The sequence below is a fragment of the Tachyglossus aculeatus genome, chromosome 18 (assembly GCF_015852505.1).
Source record: "Tachyglossus aculeatus isolate mTacAcu1 chromosome 18, mTacAcu1.pri, whole genome shotgun sequence".
Lineage (NCBI taxonomy): Eukaryota > Metazoa > Chordata > Mammalia > Monotremata > Tachyglossidae > Tachyglossus > Tachyglossus aculeatus.
The window spans coordinates 36,615,238-36,642,912 of NC_052083.1; the positions used below are offsets into that span (position 1 = coordinate 36,615,238).

Here is a 27,675-nt window from a genome sequence, read left to right on the forward strand (position 1 = left end):
GCCTCAGTTACCTCATCTGGAAAATGGGGATTAAGACTGTGAGCCTCCCGTGGGACAACCTGATCACCCTGTAACCTCCCCGGTGCTTAGAACAGTGCTTGGCACATAGTAAGCGCTTAATAAATGCTATCATTATTATAATTATTAGGAGCACAAGATGCTCACAGGGGGCTCCCACTCTAGCCGTGGAGACGATGCAGAAGCGTTCCGATCAAGTACCAGACGACACAGGAAACTGTCCAACCCCGACTACGATCACACATACACCCCTGCACACCTGCTCACGCACGCACACGTTCTGAAGGCAGGGCCGGGCCTCCTCTCAGGGGCTCTGGGCCGCCGCTGCACCCACCTGAGGGGCTCCCTTCCCCGAGCCCGGAAGCCACCGGACCAGGCCGGCTCAGTCCACACCCGGGCTCGCCAACCTAAGGTTTGTCCGGTCCCGCTCCCCAGTTCAGAGGAAGTGGCCACGCAGACGAGTGCTCAGCCCTCCCAGGCGGGTGTGAGAAGCCAATTACTCACCCCCATCTCCTCCAAGAGGGCCTTCCCAGACTAAGCCCCACCTTTCCTCCTCTCCCACTCCCTTCTGCTTCACTCTGACTTGTTCCCTTTGCTCTTCCCCACCTCCCAACCCCACAGCACTTAGGTACTTATCTGTAATTTTGTTTCTTTGTACTGATGTCTGCCTCCCCCCTCAGACTGTAAGCTCATTGAGGGCAGCGAATGTGCCTCGTTTATCGTCGTGCTGTACTCTCCCAAGTGCTTAGCACAGTGCTCTGCACACTGTGAGCGCTCAATAAATACAACTGAATGAATGAAAGAATTGGGCTGGGGGCCCGGACCTGGGGCCAACAAAAATTTGGGACCCAGAGAACGACAACTGTCCACTGAAGTGGCACTGCTCTCCCTCAGGCCACTGACCTCCAGTGAGCTGATTTGTCCTGCAAGGAGAGTCGGGTTGGGCCGATGTGTTTCTGGAGGAAGAGCAGGGGGTAGCACAAGTAACAGTTAAACCAGGAGGTTTAAGCCACTGGCAACCGAAAAGGCCAGGGGGAAGAGGGGGCAGGAGGACGGTGGGACCAAAGGCCAGGGAGATGAGAAAGCAGGGACAAGAACGCCGGGGGCAGAAGAAGCAGGTTTGGGGGGGGGACAGAGGGACAGGGTGGTCAGAGGAATGGGGGATGGCACCTCTCCCATCCCAGCCCTCAAGTGGCCCTCCTGGAGCCTGGACAGAGCGGCTGGAGGACTGGGGGAGTGGGCGGGGGGCCGGGGCCGGTCCCCTCCCCTCCCCGACTCGAGGCTCCCACACAAGTGCTCCTTCCTGTATGGAGCGTGTCAAGCGGACGCGCAGGGAAGCGAGGCGGGCAGGAGGGAGGGTTCACGGAATGCTGGCCTGCCCCCGCCTGACACAAAACCTGGCCCTCAACCCGCTGACGGCTGGCTCGCCCTGGAAAGACATTTTCTCCAGGGAGGAATTAACATTTAGAGGCGAGATCCATTAGAGTAAATAAGGAAGATTGTCACTCAGCTCTGGAGACCACAGGAACCACGGGGCTGCAGGCAGGGATTTCATTAGGGAGCTGGGCCTCTTGGGAGGGGAGAGGAGCCCCCCCCCGGATGGCCCTGACCGACCGTTCCTGCGGCCCCCTGAGACAGCTGGGTGGAGTTGGGATCCCTCCGGAGCCCCTCCCAGGCAAGGGGACGTGGGTGGGAGAGGAAACTGGGGTGGGGGGTGGCCCCCACCCTGTCCCCCAGAGGAGAGGGTGGGCACGAGGCCGGCTCGCCCCTCACTGCGCAGCCCCCGAGAGCCTGCTTTGGCAGGGTGGCCTCGGTGGCCCCCGTTACCACCGGCCCCGGAGGCACCCGTGACATCCCGCCTGCCATTCCGTGGCAATACGCCAAGACCACCCAAATCTAGAGCACTTCTTCTGGGGGACCCCAGCCTTCCCCAATCCCGATTTACTCTCGGGCCCCGGCGTCCCCCTCCTCCAGACCCCCACGTCCGAGCGGGGAGGATCCAGGAGGCCACTCCAAACCATGACCGGTCACTCCAACTGGGGCTGTCTGGGGTCATTTTGCAATTGGACGATGCCGGGGGCCAGGATGGAGCCTTCTGCTGCCAATCCACTGGGACTTTTCTCTCCACCGCCCGGCCGTGGATCTTGCCCCCTCACCCCGGGGCCCGAGAGGCGACCCGGTCACTGTTGGATAAGGGGTCTCCCCTCCGGGGAGGGAGGTTCCGGGGTCGGGTCAGCCCCTCCCACCCCTCTGGGCCCGGTCCTGGCCGAGGAAGCGCCAAAGCCAAGACGGGGTCCTGGGGGCCCGAGGGGAGCGGGAGAGGACGGGGGGGGGGGGGGGGGGGGGCGATGACACGCTATTTAATAATAGTAACCACTCGTTCCCCTGGTTTTCATCCTCCTTGTCTCTGGCCCACAGCAAAAAGACAAGAAAGGAGCAAAGAAAGAAAAGCCCCAGCAGCCAAAGCCAAACTACTGACACCAGCTGAGCGCTTAGAACTTCCATATCAAACGGGGCTTTCGGTTCCCCGGCACATAATTGTGCTGCCCTATGCCCTTCACCTTCAATCAGTACAGTTGAACCAGCTCATTTTAGCCTCCAGGACCCACCCCTCTCCTAACTAGCAGCCATATTCTTCTCATTAGCAGGACTCGGCTCGGCACTGCAGTGGCCCGGCACATCGGCTGGCGGGCGGGGGTCCCTCCTCTTTCTCCTCAGCCCCATCAACCCGCGGGCGTGCGTGCGTGCTGCCTGCCCGGGCACACAGGCCCGGCAGCATGCATGTGTGCCTCTGGGTGGGCGTGTGGCAACATGCATGCCCACTTGGGTGTGCAGGAAATCACACCTCCCCCAGGAGCCCTTCCCCAATTGGTCTAGTCAGTCAACCGTATTTAGTGAGCTCTTGCTGGGTGCAGAGCACTGTACTAAGTGCTTAAGAGAGTACAATAATAATAATGATGATATTTGTTAAGCACTTACTCTGTACCAAAGCACTGTTCTAAGCGCTGAATTGGTTCCAACAGAATTGGTAGACACGTTCCCTGCCTACAATGGGCTATAATTTATTTAGGCGTCCGCGGTTCATCAGAGACTGCAGGCTGTTAGAGGATCCTTGCACCCAGCCTGTAAGTCAGTCAGTCAACCGTATTTATTGAGCACTTACTGTGTGCAGAGCACTGCACTGAGCACTTGGGAGAGTGCAGTGTAACCGACACGTTGCCTGTCCCCAAAGAGCTTACAGGGGTCTCCTCGCCTTCCCTCCTCCCTGGCTCCCAGACCCTCCGTCTGCCTGCTGCGCCTGGAATTGGGGGGATGGGGTTACCGTGTAGGTGAGTCAGCCCGGGATGTGGGGGGGCAGGGAGGCAAATGTGGGGCTCGGGACAGCATTATACTCTCGAGGAGACTTTCACATGTGGGAAGGAAGGAGAAGGCTACTGTCTCCCCCAGTCTGCCACGACAGCAATTTCTGCGACAGCCCCCAGCAAGGTGAGGCTCCCCAATTTCTGGCTGGGAGGTGCCAAGCCCTCTGTCCTTCCCTCCCTCGGGAAAAAGAGCCCCAGGTTTCCAGCTCTGGAAGAGGGAATCCTGGCAGGGAGAGTTAGGGTGACCCGAGAAGGCCACCCTCAACCGGCCAGCTCTTGAATAATAATAATAATAATAATGACCATAATGATGGTATCTGTTAAGCACTTACTATGTGCCGAGCACTGTTCTAAGCACTGGGGTAGATACGAGGTAATCAGGTTGTCCCACAAGGGGTTCAAAGTCTTAACCCCCTTTTTACAGATGTGAGAACTGGGGCACAGAGAAGTTAAGTGGCTTGCCCAAAGTCACCCAGCTGACAAGTGCGGAGCTGGGATTAGAACCCATGACCTCTGACTCCCAAGCCCGGGCTCTTTCCACTAAGCCCCGCTGCTTCTGGAAGGAAGCCGCTGGGTGGTCACGGGGCAAGCGGCTTCAGGAGGCGGCTCGACGGTCAGCCCGGGGTCCCCACGGTGCTGCCTTTGCACCCCAAGGCCCCTGGGGCCCTCCTGACGGGGGAAGGGGGAAGCTGACCAGCCACCCTCCCTGCCTCTCATCCCCGGCCGTCACGCCGCCCCGATGCCGGGGACTCCGAGACTCCACACACTAAGTTTCACCCGACCAAGTTCCTCTGAGTGCGGGAGGTCAGGAAAGCGGAGACGGCAAAGGAGTCACCGCCTCGCCAACCTTGAACCCCAGTGGACCTGCTCAACATCGGGCCCGGGAGCCGAGCGAGCCGGGCCCCTCTGATCCTGCAGCGACAGATCTTGAAACGAGGTGCCGATCCTCCTCCTTCACTAACGAACGAACGCACGGCCTGCCGGCCGGATGGCCGGCCGGCCCGGCCAGCTCTCTCTCATTAACCACAATCTAGGTGAGCGCGGTCATCGGGCTGCCGGCCGGAAGGGGAGGGGGCTGGTGGACTCCTTCTGACATTGTCTCTCACCTTAAACTGCCGCGGTTGGAAATGATGCGCAGATATTGATGAAATGGGAAGTGTGCAGATTGTGGCGTTTGTTGGGTTTTTTTTTTTGAGGTGGCTGGGGGTGGGGGATGATGGGAGAGATGAAAACAAACCTAAATGAAGTTTACTTATCTCCCATCTGTAGTTGGGGTCTTAAGCCTCCTGCGGCACAAACAGATCCAAGACATCCCCTTATCTGTCCTGTCAATCACTCAGCCCCCCGATGCTGCTCCCAGAACGGGTCCCCAACACGCGTGCTCACACACATACACACACAAGCACGCTAAGGGCCCCCCCTTCGCCCCCCACCATGCCAGACCATTATCCCTTTGAGCGGGTTTTGCCAGATGGATGCAATTTGCATAATATCACCGGCGGAGGCTGCAAGATCAACAGGGGTCAGGGCTCTGACATCTCCAGCACAGTCCTATCTCCAAGTGCTAATTTGGACGGCATTGATCTGTCTTTCTGATTTCTTTGTCATTTACGTCTGCAATGGCTTGACAGCAGATACGGAGACAGACAAGGTGGGGGCGGGGGCCTGCGGGGAGAAGGAGAGAGACAAAGATCGGAGTCCCCGACGTCCCTCCCGCCCCCTCCCCGAGAAAGATGCGTTCCAAGTGCGGGCGGTTTTTCTGAATTCCGGGACGGGCTCGGCGGGAGGGCTCGGAGGGGAACTGGGCAGCAGGAGCCCTGCTCACCAGTGGCCGCACCCCCGTCCCCCACCCCTACCCCCGGGGCCCCTCTCGGAGGAACCGGCCGGCTGAAGCCCCCCACCCCGCCGGGCCTCATTACTGTAACGACCCGTTTCTGGGGGCCGGCCGCCGCCTTTGCCACCTGTGCCAAGATGAGGTTTCAAAGCTACGGCTCAAAGCCCCGCTGGAAGCCCCCTCTCCGGCCCCACGCCCACTCTGGGGTGGCCACCCCGAGGATGGTGAAGCCCAGAGACACAGGACGGGGCTCACTGTGCCCTCCCCACAGCTCACACCTGGCCGTCAGCCAGGAAAGTGGGGGCAACTTGGGCCACTAAGGCATTACTGGCCTGTGGGCCAATTCCAGCGCATCCCTCAAGCAGCTGGTGCCGAAGAAGGAAAAGAAACTCTGATCTTCCAATCCCAAACCCCCTCCCCTGGCTTCCTTGGGCGAAAGCCCTGCTCTGTACCAAACTAGATCCCCCGACACAAGCTGCCGAGGAAGAGAGAAGCTGAGGGAGGTCTTTCCAAGCCCCGCTTTGGCCTGTCCGGGGACGATCTGGGATAAGGCCAATAAACCCTTCAATCAGTGGTACTTACTGAGAACCTTCCATACGGAGAACTCTGTACTGAGTGCTTGGGAGGATCTAATAGATCCCTGCCCACGAGGATCCAGTGGGGGGCACTTACAATCTAGAGGCCACGGGGACGGAAGCGCTAGAAGAATAGAAGCCAGATTGAGCCGGTTGTCCGTTCGGGCTCCCCGGCTCCCGTTTCAGTTCCCGGCTGGCCGGCCCGGCCTGGGCAACGATGTCTAAGTCCTCAGAGTGGGCGGCACCCCACCCGCTCTTCCGCTCGTACCCTCTTCCTCGGCCGGGACCCCGGCCCCCCTTGGGAAACTCTGGCCTGCGGCGGGGATGGCAGAGTGAGGAGGTGCGGGGTGCCCGTGATGCTGGCTTGGCACTGGGACCTGGGCCAGCTCTTCCAGAAGCTCTTTGGGTCTCATTCATTCCCAAGATGGAAAAGCTCTTGATCCTCCTCAGAAGGGGTGTGGGGCGGGAGGGGGCTCGAGACGCCGCCTGCTTTGTCTGCCCAAGGACTCTCAGGGTAGGTGGTGGTGGGGAGATGCAGATGCCACGGTCCGAACCACGGGAATCACTGACCGGGCGGAACCCCTGACTCTCTTCCAGCCCTAGCTCCCTACACTAGGGCTGGGGGATCCGGGGGACTGCTTCACCCCGGGGCCAGGCTTGGGGGTCATGGCTGCCCACGGCACTTGGCATGATCCTCAGCCTCAGGCCCTGGAGGTGTGTGGGGGGTGGGAGGAGCCTGGGGTGGCAGGTGGTTACCTGGAGGGAATGGGATCGGGCCAAGGGGCTTAACCCGGTGCTGGTCCCGTCCCCTGTGGACTCGGAGCGCGGGATGGGGCCTCTGGGCCGTTAATCTCATCTCTCTTCCTCTACGGGACCCCTCAAGCAGACCTGCCAAATCTTAACGTTCACTCCCGGCCCCTCGGGTGCAGGGGTCGACTCTGGGAGGGCGGGAGCTGCGTCTTCTCCTTCAACTCCATGCGCCCAGGTGCCCTGTACCAGCTCTGCATCCCCCACGTGCTCAGTCCAGTGCCCTGAACTTGAAGGCCCCCACTCAATACGATCAAGCCGGATGCTGAGGACGCGCAATGAATCCCTGCCGGGTGAGTGACCCTTGGACGGGTCCGGGTCGATCCCCGGTGCTGCTTCGGGAGACCGGGACACCGCCCCGTGGGCCAGCCGGTCTGCTGTCTCGGGGGCGACCAGCCCCAGGGCCAGCCCAGAGTGGTAGACCAGGAAAAACCAATTCCCAGTGGAGGAAGGAATCTATCTCCCACAACAGGAACCGACACCGGGACAGAGCAAACTTAAATGACTGAAAGCAAAGGATCCTAAGCTCAGGTTCTCGGCTCTGGTCAAGGGGAAAGCGTCACGGGGTGAGAACCAGAGGCCACAGGGTGTGGACCAAGGGCCTGTCGTCAACCTGGTTGGCCCCCCGTGGCCGCCGGGAGCCCGGGACCCTGGGCTTTATAATCCGGGGAGGGCGACGGCGGGGCAAGGACGCCGTCAACGCCAACACTCGATCACGGTTTCGCTGCCTCTTTCTTCCCCTCCTTTGTTAGCGGCGGGAAGCGGCTGAAAGACCTCGAGTTCTCCATTGTGGCCCGGATTCGCCCGGAGCCCCAGCGATCAGAACCTCCCCCGCCGCCGCCCCCCGCCGGTCCGGGGACAAGGCGGCGCCGCCGCTTCCCTGAAAGGGCCCCGATTAGAATGGCGCTCGCCCGCTTTGGTGTGCCGTAATCCACTGGGCAACTGAGTCCCTTCACAGGGACGGAGGAAACTTAAATGACTGAAAGCAAAGGATCCTAAGCTCAGGTTCCCGGGCAGCAAGACGTCCTAATTATCTGTAGATACACTCCCACGCGGAGGGGAGAGACCGAGAGAGGAGAGAGAGTGCGCGCACCGAGTACAAAAAAAGGGCTGTCAGATTCCTTTTTTCCTTTTTTAAAAGCTTGTCTGCACTCGCTGTCTCCCCGGCTGTGACACCTCTCACGGTAGTTAATTAGAATTGTGTCACCACGTTAATGTGCTCTGACGGGACTCTGACAGATGCGCGTTCCTCGGCGTTGCCACCCTGTCACCTCCGCGTCCGCTCGCACGTGCCCCGCGCCCCGCTGCCCTCCGGTCGCAGTCGGCCCGGGGAGGCGGGCCGGGATGGGGCTCTCCGGGTGTCTCCTCCCGCCCCTTCCCCCCCAGCCCCCAGTAGTCCCATCCCCATCTACCACTCCGGGAGGGGCCAGAGCGAAGCCCTCCTGGCACCCAACGCCCTCTGCTCCTGCCGTCAGGGGCTCCCGGCCTCGTGCCGCTCTCGGCAGGCTTCCGCCCCACCTGTTCCCGGGCTGGCTGACCTTTCCGAGCACTAATTCAAAATGACACCGCTCATTTGATGACATCTCTCTTGATTTTTTACTTAAGTCTCTTTTAATTATTTAACTCAGAGCGCACCCCTTGCCCCCCAACCCCCAGCTCCCGGGCTTATCCCCAGGCTGTTCTCTGTAGCTAACAGAGAGGGGGAAGGGGACAGATGGGGGACAGGCCACCAGACACATGGACACACAGAGAGGTGGGTGGGCAGGAGGGAAGAGGAAATAAGCATCACTGGTTTCCTCCTGCTCCGGTGGCGCGCCACACATCAGCTCAGGCCTGCCACCCCCGAGGGCGGGATTTCCCGCTTGGCGGCCGGGTGGGGAATTCCTTCCTGGCACCGGGCCTGGATCACCGGCCCCTGGGACTCCCCGAAGTGAGAGAGCCCAACGGGGGGACCTGCCACAGTCTCCCGCCATCCCGACGACAGCCCCCAGCCACCAAGAGGCTGTGCTTCCTGCTCCCCAGATGGCCAGAGTGCAGGCCAGCAGTGGTGGTGGCCGGCCCTTGGATCAGGATCACCCGCGGGAACGCTGTTCACGGAGCCCAGGGGGCCGCGCTCGGGGAACCCAACACCCACCATGAGGCTCCACTGAGCAGCCCCTAAAACTCTGCACTCCAAAACTCCTTCAATAAGCTGGACTGAGCCCGGGCCGCTCCTCCGAGGCAAATCTGGCCACCTCAAGGTCGCCACGGTCGGAGGCAGCAGGAGTCCCCCACGCTGGCTCGCTTGGCCCGTTGTCATCGGTGCCCCGCCGGGCCCAGTGGCCAGGATGAGGGAGGCTTTCCTGGCACCGACGATTTGGGAGACGGCCAGATGTTATGATTATTTTTAGATGGCCGCCCCAGCGCTGCCCTGGATGGATGCCCGCTCCCTCCAGGGGCTCGGGCCCAAGGTGACGCTTGGGTGATCAGGGACCACATGGCAGACTCCGCACGGCCTGAAGAAGGCCGTGGGCACGGACCTCCCACACGAGGGGAGCTGAGCCTGCACACCCCCAATTCTGCTCCACGGGCAGCACCTAGGACTGACGATGCACAGATAAGATACAGACGTGGAAACCTGGGAAAATGACTGAGAGACCGATTCTGAGACCGATTAACATATTCATCCAGCGCTTACTCTGTGCCAAGTACCAAGCCAACCACGGAGGCCACTGTGAGACAATCAGGTCGGACACGGAGCTCACCATCTAAGAAGGAGGAGGAGTGGGCATTTTATGCCCATTGTCCAGATGAGAAAACTGAGGCCCAGAGAGGCTAAGTCAATCACTAGTATTTACTGAGCGCTTATTCGGTACCCAAGGTCGCCCCACAAGCCGGGGGAAGAGCTGGGATGAGAACCGAAGCCTCCCGCCACCCGGAGCTGTGCTCTTTCCATAAGGTCATGCTGCCTTCGGGAAAAGTAGTAATAATAGTAGTAGTAGTAGTACGGTGGCTTAGTGGATAGAGCACAGGCCTAGGAGTCAGAAGGATCTGGGTTCTAATTCTGGCACTGCCACATTTCTCTTGTGAGACCTCGGGCAAGCTACATGTCTGTGGGGTGATCAAGCAGCGTAGTTCAGTGGAAAGAGCCCGGGCTTTGGAGTCAGAGTTCATGGGTTCGAATCCCGGCTCCGCCAATTGTCAGCCGTGTGACTTTGGGCAAGTTACGTCACTTCTCTGGGCCTCAGTGACCTCATCTGGAAAATGGGGATGAAGATTGTGAGCCCACCGTGGGACAACCTGATCACCTTGGAACCTCCCCAGCGCTTAGAACAGTGCTTGGCACATAATAGGCACGTAATAAATGCCGTCACTACTATTATGATCCTCACAATGCCACCATTAGGGGCAGGGCCTCGCCACTGCATGGGGTTGGGAAGATTAACAATCAATCAATCGTATTTATTGAGCGCTTACTGTGTGCAGAGCACTGTACTAAGCGCTTGGGAAGTACAAGTTGGCAACATATAGAGACAGTCGCTACCCAACAGTGGGCTCACAGTCTGGGGGTGGGGGCCTCTTGGGACACTTGGGAAGGACCGGGCAGGGAGGAGAGGGAATTCAAAACCTCAGAATGAACCCCAGAAGCTGGGAATGTGCAGGGCCTTTAGGATGTGGTCACGGTGGCTGCCTATCGCAATGCTCCAGTCCCCTATCTTCTCTCCTCCTTGGCCAGTTCCCACCTCTGTCGCCAACATGACCCATCTGAAACCCAACTCCTCCGACCTTCCCGCGGTTTGCCCGGCCCCTCTAGCCCTCCTGTTTCCCATGCTCCACAGCCTTGCTTGCCCCCCAGATCCAATCTCCCCCAGACACATTTCACAGATTGATCAATCAACGGTATTTCCGGAATGCAGGGCACAGGATTAAGCGCTTAGGGTAATACGACAGAGCTGGAAGACACAATCCCTCCCCTCAAGGAGCTGATCCTATAATGGGGAGATGGGTCCAAAATAAATCTCAGACAGGAGGAAGACCCCTCCTCTTCTCTTCTCCATCCCTCAAGCCACAACCCAGGCCCAAACCCTAGTCGCCTGGAGCGAGAGTCACTGTAGCAGTTTCCTTGAGGGTCCCTCTCACCCCTTAAAGCCTCCTCACTCCAGTCTTAATCAGTTAATTCATTCATTCATTCAATCGTATTTATTGAGCGCTTAATGTGTGCAGAGCACTGTACTAAGCGCTTGGAAAGTACAAGTCGCCTCAGTTAATCGCACTTTCGGAGCCCACACTGTGTGTAGAGCATGGTACTAAGGGATTGGACGAGTATAATACAATAATAATAATGATGGTATTTGTTAAGTGCTTACTATGTGCCAAGCACTGGGGCAGATACAAGGCTACCAGGTTGCCCCACATGGGGCTCACAGTCTTAGTCCCCATTTCTGAAGAAACTGAGGTGCAGAGAAGTTAAGAGACTTGCCCAAAGTCACACAGCTAAGTGGCAAATCCCGCATTCGAGCCTGCGACCTCTGACTCTCAAGCCCTTGCTCTTTCCGCTAAGCCGCAATAGAGTCGGTAGATAGGTTTCCTGCCCACAACGAGTTACAGTCTAGAGGGGGAGACAGACATTAATATAAATTATGGGGGGATATAAATGCTGAGGGTGAGGTGAATAAAGGAAACAGATCCAAGAGCAAGGGGAAAGGGAGAGGGGGAAACGATGGCTTGGGGAATAATAATGATGATGGTATTTGTTAAGCACTTACTATGTGCAAAGCATTGTTCGAAGCGCTGAATGCCCTCAACAGCATTTATTACAAATTTACTAAGCAGAGCACCGTTTTATCCACATTAAAGAAACGTATTCCTAGTTTGTATTTTTCATTTTCACGTTCTCAGCCCCTGCAACTATTCTTTTTCTTACCAAATGATATTTGCATGTTTTGGATCCCATTCTTCTGGAAGGGAAGTGGGATCCACTGATGGGCAGGTGGGCACAGGGCATAGAGGGAGGGACCTGGAGTCATCCAGTGCGGGGTATGGTCTCCCTTATGGCTTTTGGAGGCAGGAGGGTGGTCCTGGGAGCCCTCAGAACTGTGACCCCCTAGGATGGGAGCGTTGGCAAGTGAGAAAGTGCTGAGATAATAATAATAAAAACGTTGGCATTTGTTAAGCACTTAGTATGTGCAAAGCACTGTTCTAAGAGCTAAGAGGATACAAAGTGATCAGGTTGTCCCACGTGGGGCTCACAGTCTTAATCCCCATTTTACAGATGAGGTAACTGAGGCTCAGAGAAGTTAAGTGACTTGCCCAAGGTCACACAGCAGACATGTGGTGGAGCCAGGATTCAAACCCATGACCTCTGACTCCAAAGCCCGTGCTCTTTCCACTGAGCCACGCTGCTTCTCTATGCAGCGATGCAACGATGAGGGAATAATAATAATAATGATAATAACTGAGGTATTCGTTAAGCGCTTACTATGGAATAAGCACTGTTCTAAGCCCTGGGGAAGATAAGGGATAATCAGGTTGGACACAGTGCCTGCTCTACAGGGCTCACAGTCCAAGTAATAATAATAATAATAATGATGGTATTCATTAAGCGCTATGTGCAAAGCACTGTTCTAAGTGCTGGGGAGGATACAAGGTGATCAGGTTGTCCCATGGGGGACTCACAGTCTTAATCCCCATTTTACAGATGAGGTACAGAGGCTTAGAGAAGTGAAGTGACTTGCCCAAAGTCACCCAGCTGACAAGTGGCGGAGCCGGGATTTGAATCCATGACCTCTGACTCCAAAGCCCGGGCTCTTTACACGGAGCCACGCAGCTTCCGTAGGGAGTAGGGAGGAGAACAGGTACCGGATCCTCATTCTATGGACGAGTCCCGCCGAGGCCCAGAGAAGTGAAGTGACTCGCCCAAGGTCACCCAGCTGTCAGGTGGCGGAGCAGGGATTAGAACCCAGGTCCTCCGACCCCCAGGCCTGTGCTCTTTCCACTAGGCCGCGCTGAGAGGATGCCGATCGGCGAGCCGGGAAGAAGTCCGAGCGGTGAGCCGGCAGCGGACCCTGCTCCGAGCGAGAGTCCGCCGGGGCCGGGATCCATCCCGCCACGCGCCGCCTCCCCCCGGGAGCCCCGGACGGGCCCGGCCCCGTCTCCGTCCTCCCCTCTCCCTCGATGCCGGGCCGGGGAAGCGCCGGGCGGGCGCGGACAAAAACAAACAGAGCTCTGTGTACAGAGGGGGCCCGGCCCCCCGCCCCCCGCCGCTGACCGCTCCCCCGGCTCCCCGCGGCGGGGCCGCGCTGCGCGCAGTTAATTAGAATCGTGTCACTAAGTAAATGCGCTCTGACTGGACTCTGACAGACGATCACCTCTGACACCGGGGGCCAGGAGACAATCCACATCAAACTACTGCAGTGTGACCCTTTTAACACAAAGAGTAAACTCGCCGCACATCGAGTTGAAGCTCATTAAAACTGTCTACTCTGTGAGCATCCCATTAACCCCACTGTTAAAAACCCGCCATCTCTCTCCGGCTCCGGGGGGCCTAATTAATGCTCCGTCTCAGGAACCGTCTAACACCCTAACCCTCCCGGATGCCCAATCAGTGCCCGGGGAGCGACAGGGCGAGGACCAGGCCCCCCGGCCTCCCACCTAGCGCAGCACCTGGGCAGCTGACCCCTTTGATGGGAGCGGTTCATCTGGACGGTCCGTGGGAGAGGCGCGCGCACGTGTCTGTGTGTCCATGTCCATTTGGGGGTGGGAACTTCTGGAAGGAAGCCCTCCCATTCGTTCACAGCACCCGGGCGAGGTGCTTTGAAACTCAGACCTGGGCCTCAAAGAGCCTTTGACCCAACAGAGCAGGAGCCAGAGGCTAATGAGTCGGGGAAAGTACCACGGACCGGGTGAGGCCGCGGAGGTTCTTCTCCTTACAGACACGGCGCTCCCTTGGCTGGCACCCTGAACGCTGTGGGCAAAGATCGGCGGCTGCTCCAGGGGCCCCCTCTCGCCCCCAGAGTGAGCTCCTGGAGCCCCGGGGCCTTCGTTCATCTGTCAATATTTACCCCCTGACTGCCACGGGTGCCCAGGAGGGCACGGTGGCTGCCCTCTGCCATGGTGCAGCTCGCTCATTCTGGCTCTTTAAGCGTTACTGTGGCATTGGCCATTGCTCCCAGGTGTTGCTCCCTCACCCGCCAACGTGCCTGGATGACCAGCTTGGGGCCTTCCGGGAGACTGTGAGCCCGCTGTTGGGTAGGGACCGTCTCTATATGTTGCCAACTTGGACTTCCCAAGCGCTTAGTACAGCGCTCTGCACACAGTAAGCGCTCAATAAATACGATTGAATGAATGAATGAATGGATGGAGAGGATCCAGGGCTGAGGAAGGCCGGCTGGCTCAGCTGAATTGCTCGCTGGAGGGCAGGCGAGCAGTCACCTGATGCCACAGCTCTGTGGGTAGGTAGGGAGTTGGCTCAGCGGAGAGGCGGCTTCCAAACACCAACCCCGTCTACGTGACTCTCTGCCCGTTCCTGGGGGCATATGGAGTCCCAGGAAGGATCGCCCCAGTAGGGTTCAGGTCAACGGAGCCACTGCTGATTGGAGAGCAACGCAAAAATGGTGGCCGGCCCTCGAGGAGCGTGAAATAGAATGGCGAGGCGCGGGAGGGCGAGTCAAGTCCACAAACCAAATTGCTGTCAGACCCGGAGAAAAAGATACCCAAGAGTACAAACAGCACAGAGCCAACTGTGTGAAGAGCACGACTGGCCAGACTGAAGTTATTTTTGTCTTCCGCTTCAGGGAAACGATGTCTTTGGAACAAGAAAAACAATATATTTGGTCCAGTGTGACACTGTCTTCAAAAGGGCAAGATGTTACCATCTGGATTCCAGTCCGGTACCGTATATCTGGTCAGAGAAGTGCTTGGAGACCGGAAGAACAAGAAACTAGAAGAACTGCTGCGTTCGGGTCAGGACCAACCAATTTGGGTTTGGCCTCCAATGGAGACTACAGGATACTTTAATAATAATGATAAAGATGATGATTACCGTGGTACTTGTGTTGGAGCTGAGATGAAAACCAGGTCTCCTGGACCCACGCTCCTTCAACTAGGCCATGGTGTTTATCGCTTCTTATTTTTTGATGGTATTTGTTGGGCGCTTACTAGGTGCCAGACCTGTGCTAAGCTCTGCGGTAGATAGAAGCTAATCAGGTTGGACACAGTCCATGTTCCCTGCGGGGCTTAACCCCTATTTTATAGATGAGGTAACCGAAGCACAGAGAAGTTAAGTGACTCGCCCAAGGTCACACGGCAGAGAAGCGGTGGAGCCGGGATTAGAATTCAGGTCCTCCTGATTCCCAGGCCTGGGCTCTACTTGTGAGCATGGAAACTGTCTGCTAACTCTGTTGTGTTGCACTTTTCCAAGAGCATAGTACAGTGCTCTGCACACAGTAAGTGCCCAATAAATGGCACTGACTGTCTGAGTGGTTACACTCTCTCACTGGGAGTTCTACAGCCTGGACAGCAGTGTGACTTGTGGGAATCAGAGGATCTGGGTTCTAATCCCGATTCCACCGCTTGTCTGCTGTGTGACCTTGGGTGAGACACTTAACTTCTCCGTGCCTCAGTTTCTTCAACTGCAGAATGGTGATTCAACACCTGTTCTCCCTCCAACTCAGACCGTGAGTCCCACGTGGGACAGGGACTGTGGCCAACTTGATTACCTCGTATCTACTCCAGCACTTAGAACGGTGCTTGGCACATCATAAAAACTGACGATACCCCCCCACATGAAAAAAAAAATCCTCACCAAATTCCTTCAGAACCCTTGGGTGGATACCTCACTGACCATGGATCTGTTTACATCTAATTTACCAATTTAATTAATGTTGGTCAGGGGGCACTAAGGCTGGGTCCTTGGCCTGTTTTATTTTAACATTTTAATCCCAGTATTACTGCCGAAAAAGACCCGTGGGTCAGAGTGGACCCCAGCAAGCAATCGGCAATATCATTAGCAGCAGAATGATCGGCGGGTACACTAAGAGGCATTATAATTTCAACATTTCTTGTTCCGTTCTCAGCCCACAGACCGAGTCCCTTCATATGTTCTTCCCGTCGACTCGAATTCTTCCCCAACCAAGCCCCAATTCTCTCGGCACCCCCCAACTTCAGGCCTCCTGGCTCTTGTGCTCAGAGATAGGCAGCAGGATGGAAGCAGCAGTACTCCCATGTAAGGGAGTTCCTCAACTGCCCTCCGCTGGAGAGGAGAGACCCAGAAACCAGATTCCCGATGATGCCAAACCCAGTCCTCCCCTGTAACCAGAAATTTCTGGGGGACCCCCGGTGCCTCGACCTCTTTCAGGGCTGAGAGCTCGACGCCTCAGGCTCCTTGAGTGGTCTGACTGCGAGCAGAGATCCCGACTGACCCTTAGGTGGCCAGAGGAACATGGAGGTTCCTCTTTTACAAAAAAGTTTCAACCTCTTTTACAAAAACAGCCCCCAGAAATGTCAATTCCCAAACTGGCGTATGCCTGGGAGAATCCCAGCCCCAGGAGGGCGGGCCAGGGCGACCTCCCCCCGGCCCCCGCGCCCACAGCAGTAGTGGAGGATGCACGGAAAGAATCCTGCATTCCCACCTTCAGAAGGCCAACTGTCCTGCCCGGGAGCGGCGACCCTCCCCTCCATGCCAACACTGTGGTTCTCGTTCGCGTTTTCCTGGGGCTTTTGGATCACTGAATTTCCACTGGTTTTCCCTGGGAATTATATTGTAGTCCTTTAGTTGGAAACCCCTCGAACAAGACCCGTGGGGCTAGCTTCCATCCCCCACTTGGGTCTTCCCAGCCGAGGTGGGCACTCGCCTTGTTGGGGGAGGTTTAGCGGGCAACCGCTGGGTGACCTCGCCCTCCCTCACCAACGGGGGAACCAAGCACATTCCCGAGGACAAATTGAGGGTCTCAGCTCCAATCTAAATGAAGTCCCTGGGTACTTGGCAGTGGTGACTCCCACTCCTCGGCTCAGTGGAAAGAGCTCGGGCTTGGGAGTCAGAGGTCATGGGTTCTAATCCTGGCTCTGCCACTGGCTCAGTGGAAAGAACCCGGGCTTGGGATTCGGAGGTTGTGGTTTCTAATCTCAGCTCTGCCACTGGCTCAGTGGAAAGAGCCCGGGCTTGGGAGTTGGAGGTCATGGGTTCTAATCCCGGCTCCGCCACTTGTCAGTTGTGTGCCTTTGAGCAAGTCACTTCTCTGGGCTTCAGTGACCTCATCTGTAAAAAGGGGATGAAGACTGTGAGCCCCATGTGGGACACCCTCATTACCTCCTTCTCCTCAGGAGAAGGAGCATGGCTCAGTGGAAAGAGCACAGGCTTTGGAGTCAGAGGTCATGGGTTCAAATCCCAGCTTCACCAACTGTCAGCTGTGTGACTCTGGGCAATTCACTTCACTTCTCTGTGCCTTATCTGGAAAATGGGGATGAAGACTGTGAGCCCCCGTGGGACAACCTGATCACCTTGTAACCTCCCCAGTGCTTAGAACAGTGCTTTGCACATAGTAAGCGCTTAATAAATGCCATCATCATCACCATCATTACCTTGCATAACCCCCTGCCCCTCAATGCTTAGAACAGGGTTTGGCACTTAACAAATGCCATTATTATTATTATTATTTTGCTCTTCGATCTCCCCGTCCTCTCTCTCCAGTGGCCTTGGCCCAGGCCCAGGGAAGGTGGCAGGGGGTGGGCACCCTGGGGGTCTGTTGGGGGGAGAGGGAGGGAAGCACCGACGCTCTGTGACCACTAGGGGGCCTCACAGTCTTCATCCCCTTTTTTCCAGATGAGGTCACTGAAGCCCAGAGAAGTGACTTGCCCAAAGTCACCCAGCTGACAAGTGGCGGAGCCAGGATTAGAACCCATCACCTTCTAGACTGTGAGCCCACTCTTCTAGACTGTGAGACTGCTGTTGGGTAGGGACCGTCTCTATATGTTGCCAACTTGGACTTCCCAAGTGCTTAGTCCAGTGCTCTGCACACAGTAAGCACTCAATAAATACGATTGAATGAATGACTCCCAAGCCCGGGCTCTTTCCACTAAGCCAGTGGCAGAGCCGGGATTTCCTCCCTTCAAAGCCCTACTGAGAGCTCACCCCCTCCGGGAGGCCTTCCCAGACTGAGCCCCCTCCTTCCTCTTCTCCTCCTCCCCCTCCCCACAGCACCTGTATACCTGTATATGCTTGTATGTACTTATTACTCTATTTTATTTGTACATATTTATTCTATTTATTTTATTTTGTTAATATGTTTTGTTTTGTTGTCTGTCTCCCCCTTCTAGACTGTGGGCCCGCTGTTGGGTAGGGACCATCTCTATATGTTGCCAACTTGGACTTCCCAAGCACTTAGTCCAGTGCTCTGCACACCGTAAGTGCTTAATAAATAGAGAAGCAGCATGGCTCACTGGAAAGAACCCGGGCTTTGGAGTCAGAGTTCATGGGTTCAAATCCCGGCTCCGCCAGTTGTCAGCTGTGTGACTTTGGGCAAGTCACTTCACTTCTCTGTGCCTGAGTTCCCTCATCTGTAAAATGGGGATGAAGACGGTGAGCCCCCCGGGGGACAACCTGATCACCTTGTATCCTCCCCAGCACTTAGAACAGCGCTTTGCACATAGTAAGCGCTTAATAAATGCCATTATTATTATTATTAAATACGACTGAATAAATGAACGGGACGACCTGAGGTGCCTGGGGTTTGAGAGCCGCCAACTACAGATACCTCCCAACTGGTGCGTCAAGAGGGTGGGAAGGGGCAACACAAAGTGACAGTTGCACAAGTCCCCTGACCAATCGGGGCACGCGTGCACACCCACTCACACCCACACCCGCCCCCCCACGACACCAGTACCAGGCTGGCACAGGCTGAACCCGGTCCAGCCGGATCCTGAATTATTCTGAGTTCGCTCTCCGCCTCATTATCCTCTTGGGAAAGGGTGTGCGGACCGGACCGCCTGAGATCGCGGAGGTGAGTGGCAGTCGGGGGGGTGTCGTTTTGGGTTGGGTGAAGGTGGGTAGAGCCGGTGGCCGGCTCCTCAAGGCCGAGACTCGGTGGCCACAGAGGCTTCCCGGGGCTCTGCTCAGCTGGCTCACATTTGGAGCTCCCTCGGAGATGGCACCTTTAGCCTGGAAGCTGTGTGGTGTGCGTGTGTAAAAGTACCACAACCTGTGAGTCACTGAGAGACTGAATTAGGCTGAGCCGCTTGCTGGGAATCCCACAATTCCCCAGAAATTCCCCGGGAACAAACGGTTCCCTGGCCGTGGTACTAACGACGTGTCCGGGTTGCGATCGCGCATGCGAGTGTGTTTGTGTGTGTATATACGGAGGTGAGAGTGTGTGGGCCGGTGCACCCGACTCCAATGGTGACTGTGTGAATGTGTCAGCAGGTAAGTAGGTGAGAAAGCATGTGTGTGTGAGATAATAATAATAATAATAATGATGACATTTATTAAGCACTTACTATGTGCAAAGCACTGTTCTAAGCGCTGGGGAGGTTACAGGGTGATCAGGTTGTCCCACGGGCAGCTCTTAGTCTTAATCCCCATTTTACAGATGAGGTCCAGAGAAGTGAAGTGACTTGCCCAAAGTCACACAGCCGACAACTGGCGGAGCCGGGATTTGAACCCGTGATCTCCGACTCCAAAGCCCTTGCTCTTTCCACTGAGCCACGCTGCTTCCCATAGAGATGGAGAGACAGAAAGCTGGAGAGAGGGTAAGAGTGCGTAGCAAGGTGACCGAACGCTGGTGGGTGTTTTTCCCAAGGATGAAGATTTCGGGGTCTCTCCACCCAAGTCACCCTGCTGCTATTTCCTGCAGCCCCGAGAAGCGCAGAGTGCCCGTCTGGGCGTGTCGCGCCCCCCGGGGAAGAGGCGCTGCTGCTTCTGTCAGCGGTGTGGAGGTTTGACGTCCCCCTCACCGCACGCGAGTGACTCTGGGAGGTAGAGTCGAAGCAAAGGAGCGGTGGCACGGCGAGAGGCGGGGCAAGGGACCAAAAGCCAGCACGTCAGCCCGGGCCCGTGCCAGCCCATGCCAGCCTCCCGGGATCCCCCGCCTCGGCGCGTAAGCTTGCCCAGTTGGAGCTCCTTGAGGTGCCCACCCCGCCCAGGAGCAAATCAGAGAGCCCAGACGCCGGGACTCGGGGTCCCCCCGCCGCCTCCCCCTACCCCGGGGTCGCTCACGTTCGCACAATCGAGGAACCAAATTTTAATGCTACCTACGTCAATAATGCAACCGGATCCATAGTTCAAAAGGAGCTTACTAATTAAAAGCTGGTGAGGTTTAAATAATTCATCTCCTTAACTCGTATTGATTTGATAGTTTAGTGGTCAGAGTCTTGAAACAATATTAAACAGCTTCCTTGAGGCTCAGATATACCCAATGACTTTTCCAAGTAAATCCCCCTCCCCTCGCAGACGTCCTCCAACCCGGCGGCCGCGGGGAGGGGAGGAGAAGGGGCCCCTAGAAGGGCTTTCTGCCCAAAGTGCCCCCCTAAACGGTGGCACTCGGGGGCACCGCTCGCCTCTCCTGCCAATCCTCCTGACCAGAACCGGGCCAGCTGTGGCCACTGCCCTCTGGCAACTCTGCCAGAACCCCCTCCCCTTTCCCTCTTCCCTCGCCGGCCTCCGAGATGGGCGCTCCCACAATTCCCGGTTGCTGAGCAGGGGCGGGGGGTTGAGGGCAGAGGCCCAGACTGATTCGGCGCAACGCACCTCCCCTGGGAGCACTGTCCCCGCAACCTAGAGGGTAATTAACACACCCGATCTCCCCCAAACCGCACCCACGCCTCCATGTTCACAGGAGGGTACAGGTACATGTTCACATCCGGGTACAGAAGACGCCTCCCGGGCCGAGCTCACCAAACGCCCCACGGCCAAGGGAACTGAGTTGGACTCTCCGGCAGCGCCGGCTCACTAACCTCTCCGGGGCTCCGGTCCTGCACGGCAGCTTATCCAGCCCGAGCTGGGAAAGTGTTCACCCAGGAGTGAACTGAACTGAGCCGGGGGCCCGGAGCCCGAGGGGCCAACGCCAGCCTCTTCCTGGAGCCCCAAGCTGTTTAGGAAGAAGAAATGAAAGCCGACAACTGACCTATGCCACTGTGAGGCCTCCCTATGTGCTGAAGGTTCAGTCCTTTGTTCATGTCTAGCAGTCCGTTCTTGGGCCAACTTCCCATGGCAAAGCTGTAGGCCTAGGAGACACAGAGCGGGGAGAAGGGGGTGGTTAGGACAGAGCGCCATCCCCCGCTGCCCCGCTCCCGCCCAACCCGCACCGTGGCAGTCACGCGGCTGGAGGGAGGCGGGCCATGTGGAGCCCTCGCGCCCGAGTTATTGGTCCTGGGTTTAAAGTGGTTCGTCTCCTCCCAGGCTTGCCAGGCCGGCTACCTAGGCTTCCTTGGAGTTGCTGATTTGTGCACTGCCCAGTGGCAGACCGGGTGTGTTCCTCGACCAGAATGAAAGCACACACACACACACACACACACACGTACGCACGCCTCTCTCTCGAGCCGAGGCCTTCCCCAGCCCCGTCCAGAGGTAAGAAGGCTCACGGGCCTGAAGCCTGGCCGGGCAGCGGCCGGGCGAGGGGGAGCACCTGCAGCTGCTTGGAGCCAGACAGTTTCGGCCCGCCCGGGGAGCCAGGAATCAAACCTGGCCGTCCGTGCTGGCGGGGTGAGGAATGAGTGTGGGGGCCGGGGAGCCCAACTGGTCACCCCGTTTGGCCCGAGCTGAGACTGCGGCCGTGCCCACCCACCGGGCGAGCCTCCCCACGCGCTCAACCCTCCCCGCCCATCCGTCGAGGGCTGACTGCGTGCGCTTGGGAGAGGTCCGCGGAGCCGTCAGCCGCGATCCCTGCCCACAGAGAGGTTAAAAGGGACAGACCTTCACTCGGCCAAGAAGACCAACAAATGACTCAACCGGGGGAGAGCCCGGCCCCGCGCCCACCTCCTTCCCCACCCAGAGGGCCCTCTGTTGATAATAATAATAATAATAATAATGATGGTATCTGTTAAGTGCTTACTATGTGCAAAGCACTGTTCTAAGCGCTGGGAGGTTACAAGGTGATTTGCTGGCATCTTGGCTCCGAGGGGAATATGCAGGAGCAGCAATCGGGGAGGTTCGATTCAGGGGGAGGTTTGAGTCTGATCTAGCCTGATCTGGGGTTTTCGGATCCCTTGAGCCTCAGTTTCCCCATCTGTGAAATGGGCTTGGCGCGATGATCCTTTCCTTCCTCCTGCTGGGACTGAATTAATTCAAGGGGCAGCCCAATTAATGATAATACTAATAATAATGATAATAACTGTGGTACTCGGATGAGAAGCAGCGTGGCTCAGTGGAAAGAGCCCGGGCTTTGGAGTCAGAGGTCACGGGTTCAAATCCCGGCTCCGCCACTTGTCAGCTGTGCGACTCTGGGCGAGTCACTTAACTCCTCTGTGCCTCAGTTCCCTCACCTGTGAAATGGGGATGAAGACTGTGAGCCCCCCGTGGGACATCCTGCTCACCTTGTAACCTCCCCAGCGCTTAGAACAGTGCTTTGCACACAGTAAGTGCTTAATAAATGCCATCATTATTATTATTATTATTATTATTATTATTATTATTTGTTTGCTAGGCACTTACCACGTGCCAGGCACCATTCTAAGAGCTGGGGTGGAAACCAGCCAATTGGGTTGGACCCTCTCCCTACCCCACGTGGGGCTCACAGTCTCCATCCCCATTTTGCAGATGAGGGAACTGAGGCACAGAGGAGTTGGGTGACTCGCCCAAGGTCATGCAGCAGACAAATGGCAGCAAACCTTGTGACTCCCAGGTCCGTGCTCTAACCCTATGCAGCAGACAAATGGCAGCAAACCTTGTGACTCCCAGGTCCGTGCCCTAACCCTATGCAATCAATCAATCAATTGTATTTATTGAGCACTTACTGTGTGCAGAGCACTGTACTAAGCGCTTGGGAAGTACAAGTTGGCAACATAGAGAGACAGTCCCTACCCAACAGTGGGCTCACAGTCTAAAAGGGGGAGACAGAGAACAAAACCAAACATACTAACAAAATAAAATAGAATAGATATGTACAAGTAAAATAAATACAGTAATAAATATGTACAAACATATATACATATATACAGGTGCTGTGGGGAAGGGAAAGAGGTAAGATGGGGGGGATGGAGAGGGAGACGAGGGGGAGAGGAAGGAAAGGGCTCAGTCTGGGAAGGCCTCCTGGAGGAGGTGAGCTCTCAGTAGGGCCTTGAAGGGAGGAAGAGAGCTAGTTTGGCGGATGGGAAGAGGGAGGGCATTCCAGGCCCGGGGGATGACGCGGGCTGGGGGTCGATGGCGGGACAGGCGAGAACGAGGTACGGTGAGGAGATTAGCGGCAGAGGAGCAGAGGGTGCGGGGTGGGCTGGAGAAGGAGAGAAGGGAGGTGAGGTAGGAGGGGGCGAGGTGATGGACAGCCTTGAAGCCCAGGGTGAGGAGTTTCTGCCTGATGCGCAGATTGATTGGTAGCCATTGGAGATTTTTGAGGAGGGGAGTAACATGCCCAGAGCGTTTCTGGACAAAGACAATCCAGGCAGCGGCATGAAGTATGGATTGAAGTGGGGAGAGACACGAGGATGGGAGATCAGAGAGAAGGCTGATGCAGTAGTCCAGACGGGATAGGATGAGATCTTGAAAGAGAAGGGTAGCGGTGTGGATGGAGAGGAAAGGGCGGATCTTGGCAATGTTGCAGAGGCAGACAAATGGCAGCAAACCTTGTGACTCCCACACCCATGCCCTAACCCTATGCAGCGGACAAATGGCAGCAAACCTTGTGACTCCCAGGTCCGTGCCCCAACCCCATGCAGCAGACAACTGGCAGCGAACCTCCTGACTCCCAGGCCCGTGCCCTATCCCCATGCCATACTGCTTCTCTATCGATGGTTATCGATCGATCTCTGGTATGTACTGAACGCTCGCTTGCTTTGTGGAGAGCTCCGTACAAAGCGCTCGGGAGGGTACACTCCAACAGAGTCGGTAGATGGGACCCCTGCCCACAAGGAGTTTAGAGGAGGAGTTGGGCGTTAAAAACAGATTATTGGATTGGTTTCATCACACCCCACAAACAAACGTTTTCAGTCAATGCCTGCCAATGACAAAGGAAGAAATCATCTTTAGGAGGCGTGAAGATGGAGCCATTTAGTCTCCGCCTGCTACCGCTTCAGCAGAACCCTTTCATTTTGGCCTCATGCTGGCTTCTGCTTAGTTACTCGGTTTTATGGAGAAAAATTGGATCTCGCACCTGCAGTATTGGGGAACATCCAGCTCCTCAATTTTACTCGCTTTTGGCCCGCTACACATCCGCCATACACCCCCTGGCCTGGAATGCCCCCCCTCCCCACATCCGCCAAGCTAGGACTCTTCCTCCCTTCAAGGCCCTACTAAGAGCTCACCTCCTCCAGGAGGCCTTCCCACACTCAGCCCCCTCCTTCCTCTCCCCCTCTCCATCCCTCCCGCCTTACCTCCTTCCCTTCCCCACAGCACCTGTATATATGTATATATGTTTGTACGTATTTATTACTCTATTTATTTATTTTACTTGTACATATCTATTCTATTTATTTTATTTTGTTAATATGTTTTGTTTTGTTCTCTGTCACCCCCTTCTAGACTGTGAGCCCACTGTTGGGTAGGGACCATCTCTATGTGTTGCCAACTTGTACTTCCCAAGCGCTTAGTACAGTGCTCTGCACACAATAAGCGCTCAATAAATACGATTGATTGACTGATCAGGCTGTCCCACGGAGGGGATCACAGTTCTAATCCCCATTTTACAAATGAGGTAACTGAGGCCCAGAGAAGTTAAATGACTTGCCCAAAGTCACACAGCTGACAGTTGGCGGAGCCGGCATTTGAACCCGTGACCTCTGACTCCAAACCCCGGGCTCCTTCCACTGAGCCACGCTGCTTCTCAAGCCCAGGTGCTACAGAGGGGGACTCCACGGACTGGCCCTCTGAGCCCTGACACATTTGGGGATGGCAGGCAGCTTCTCAGGGTTTCATTCATTCATTCCGTCATCTTTATCGAGCGCTTACTGAGTGCAGAGCACTGTCCTAAGCGCTTGGGAGAGTACAATACAATAAACAGACACGTTCCCTGCCCACAACAAGCTTACGGTCTAGAGGGGGAAGCAGCGGGGCCAACGAACAGCCGACCACACCGGGGGAGGCCCCATCCACTTGGCCACACCTGCCCAGGATTTAGGGAACACTAGAATCAGAGCTGGTGGGACCCTGCCGCTCAAGATACCCTGTGGTAGCCCCCCAAAAGATACCCTGCCCGCCCCACAACCCAGATACCGCCGGAGGGATCCCTCAGAGGGCAGCGGGGATCTGGGGCTCGCTCTCTGGAGGAGGAGGAGGAAAAGAACTCACTCTGTCCGTCGAGGGCGCGCAGACGCTCCGTTTTGACCGGGCAGAGGCTGGGAGTGGGGAGTGCTGGGAAATCGACGCCAACCGGACCCCATCGCTGCCTCCGGTCCAACCCCCGGCCCAGCCCCCCGAAACGCGGCCTCTCCCGCTACTGCCGTCAGCGGCTTCCAGCCTCCTCCCCGCTAATCACCGTTTCCAAATCCAAAGTCCCTAGAGTTCGGTTGGAGGTGGGAGTTAATTTATTGCCGGTGTATGTAACCATTTATGCTGCTTTGTTACTTCTGCCTTAGCAAAACACAGGGCTCCACAGATAATTAATAGACAGCATGGCTAATCCTATTGGGAGATGATTAGCAATTAAAACTCCTAATTAAGTCTATGCATAATTCACTGAAATTACACTTTGTGTACACAATCGGGAGGTTTTCCTTGGCTTCTACAAATATGTACTGATATCTTTATTGTTCATTAGATTCCCCAGGCAGGGCCCCATCCATCACCTGCAAGGTATACGGAGGTCCCCTTCGCTCCACCCTCGCGTCCGTCTGTATACCGTCCCCAGCCCAGCCCCGGGGCCGCTTGGCTCTGACCTCGTCATCGGGCAGTCAACAGTCTTTACTGGGCACCCGTCGTGGGCGGAGCACCACGCCACCGGGAGAGCGCTGCCGTGTGAGTCGACCCCAGTCCTGCCCCGGAGGAGCCGACGACCTCGGGGTGCTACCCCATCCCAACCTGGCGGGGAGGGAGGGGACGGTGGCCCTTCGGCCCCCTCCGCTTCAACCTCCTGGCCGTGGTTGGGTGGCCGGGGGTCCTGTCCGACTGAGCAGGCGAGCTCTTCGGGTCCTGCCCGCCTACCACTTGGATCTCTCCAGGGCCCCGGCGGTTCCCTCGGGCAGCCCCCAAGCACGGAGGAGCCGGGCAGGGAAGAGAAAGGGAAGAAACCAGGAGTCCCAAACGGCCCACCGGGCCCCCACGGGGCGTAGCATCTGGCTCCGCTGATCAAGGTCGTCGGGAACATGGAAATACCTGAGGAAACTGGCTAAGCAGCCCGCCTGGAGGATGACCTGACCGCTGAAGGTCAAGTGCACACTTATGCATATTCAAAGCTGTCTGTGCGATCGATCCACTTTTAATTGTTTTTCCTGGGGTTTGGGAAGGAAGTGCCAGGGGCATTGATCCGCTCACACTTCAGGGCTCTCGCCCAGACTGTCACTTGGCCGGGGCAGACGGAAGCGGAGGAGCAGACCCGGCAGCGAGGAGAGGAGCCGGCGCCCGGCCCGGCCCCACTGCCCGGGGCCCCCCGAGGCCCGTCCTTCCAGCCGGCGGCCCAGGAGGGTAGCCATCTAGGACGGGCGAATTGAGAGGGCCGCTGGACAAGCAAAGTTTTTAATTAAAACCTGCGGTGCTCAGCCTCCACCACACAATCAAGAGAGAAGCTTTAGTGTTTAATATTTAAACAAGGCCTTTAATCTTTAAACAGGAAAGTTCTGCTTCTGACTGTTAAAGCGGCAGGGAGGTGGTGGGGGGCGGAGGGGGCTGCCGGGACAGGGTTACAGCCCCTGACTCAAAGCCTGCCGGGGTCGAATTGTCCCCAGTGGGCAGGTGTGGCCAGGAGGCGGGGTCCTGCGATGGCCGTGGCGAGTCATGGGAGATGGTGGCCAATTCTGGCCAGTTGGTGGCCAATCCCCGAAGGAGGGGACTAAGTGGTGGGGAGAATGCGGGGGGGTCCTCAGTTCCTTCTGTGGGAGATAAATGGAGGAGGGGGCTCCTCCTGGTCCTGGAAGCCTGGTCCTATATCTCTGGGCACGTGCCCCACCCCGGGGCAATCAATCACATTTATTGAGCACTCACTGTGTGCAGAGCACTGTACTAAGCGCTTGGGAAGTACAAGTTGGCAACACATAGAGACAGTCCCTACCCAACAGTGGGCTCACAGTCTAGTCTAGTCTCACAGTCTAGTCTGGGGCAGGGAGATTCGGGCCCAGAGCCCTAACTCCATGGAGCCCGGTGGACGGGTGGGCATGCGGACCATGCTAGGAGGAGTGGGAAAGGGTGGCGGTTCTATGGGAGGGATTTCAGAAGCGGCTTGGCCTAGTGGCTAGAGCACAGGCCTGGGAATCAGAAGGACCTGGGTTCTAATCCTGGCTCTGCCACTTGTCTGCTGGGTGACCTCGGGCAAGTCACTTGACTTCTTTGGATTTCCGTTACCTCATCTGTAAAATGGACGTTAAGACTGGGAGCCCCAAGCGGGACCGGGACTGTGTCCGACCTGATTTGTTCGTATCTCCCCCAGCGCTTAGTGTAGTGCCGGGCAAATGGTAAGTGCTAAACAAATACCACAATTATTGTTATTATCATCACATAACTGGGACCAGACCACAACCTGGGACACCTGGGGTTGGCTCCTCCCACCCTGTGCACAGTCCAGTTTCACAAAAGAAAGCGGAGAGGGGTTGGAGGGGGGATTAAGGAGGATGACTGAGGAAGGGGGAGGCGGCGGGGCTGAGAGAGTGGGAGGCAGGACTTGGGACCACCAAGGACAAGGGGGCGAGGGGAGAGGTGGGGATCAGATAACCTGGAACTTGACAGTCATCCGCTCTAGATCGTAAGCTTGCTGTGGGTAGAGAATGTGTCCACTCTGTTGTAATGTGCTCTCCCAACAGCTTAGTACAGTGC

General features: G+C 56.7%; 1 protein-coding gene across 2 annotated transcripts in view; it reads right to left on the minus strand.

Annotated features, from left to right (window-relative positions):
- The window catches only part of ERI3 (ERI1 exoribonuclease family member 3), a 182,577-nt gene that overhangs the window by 27,193 nt on the left and 127,709 nt on the right, over positions 1-27,675 (minus strand). For both annotated transcript variants that reach the window (XM_038760495.1, XM_038760496.1), the window contains exon 7: positions 20,690-20,789. In XM_038760495.1, coding sequence (XP_038616423.1) covers positions 20,690-20,789 — 100 coding nt within the window. The remainder of the gene's footprint in view (positions 1-20,689; positions 20,790-27,675) is intronic.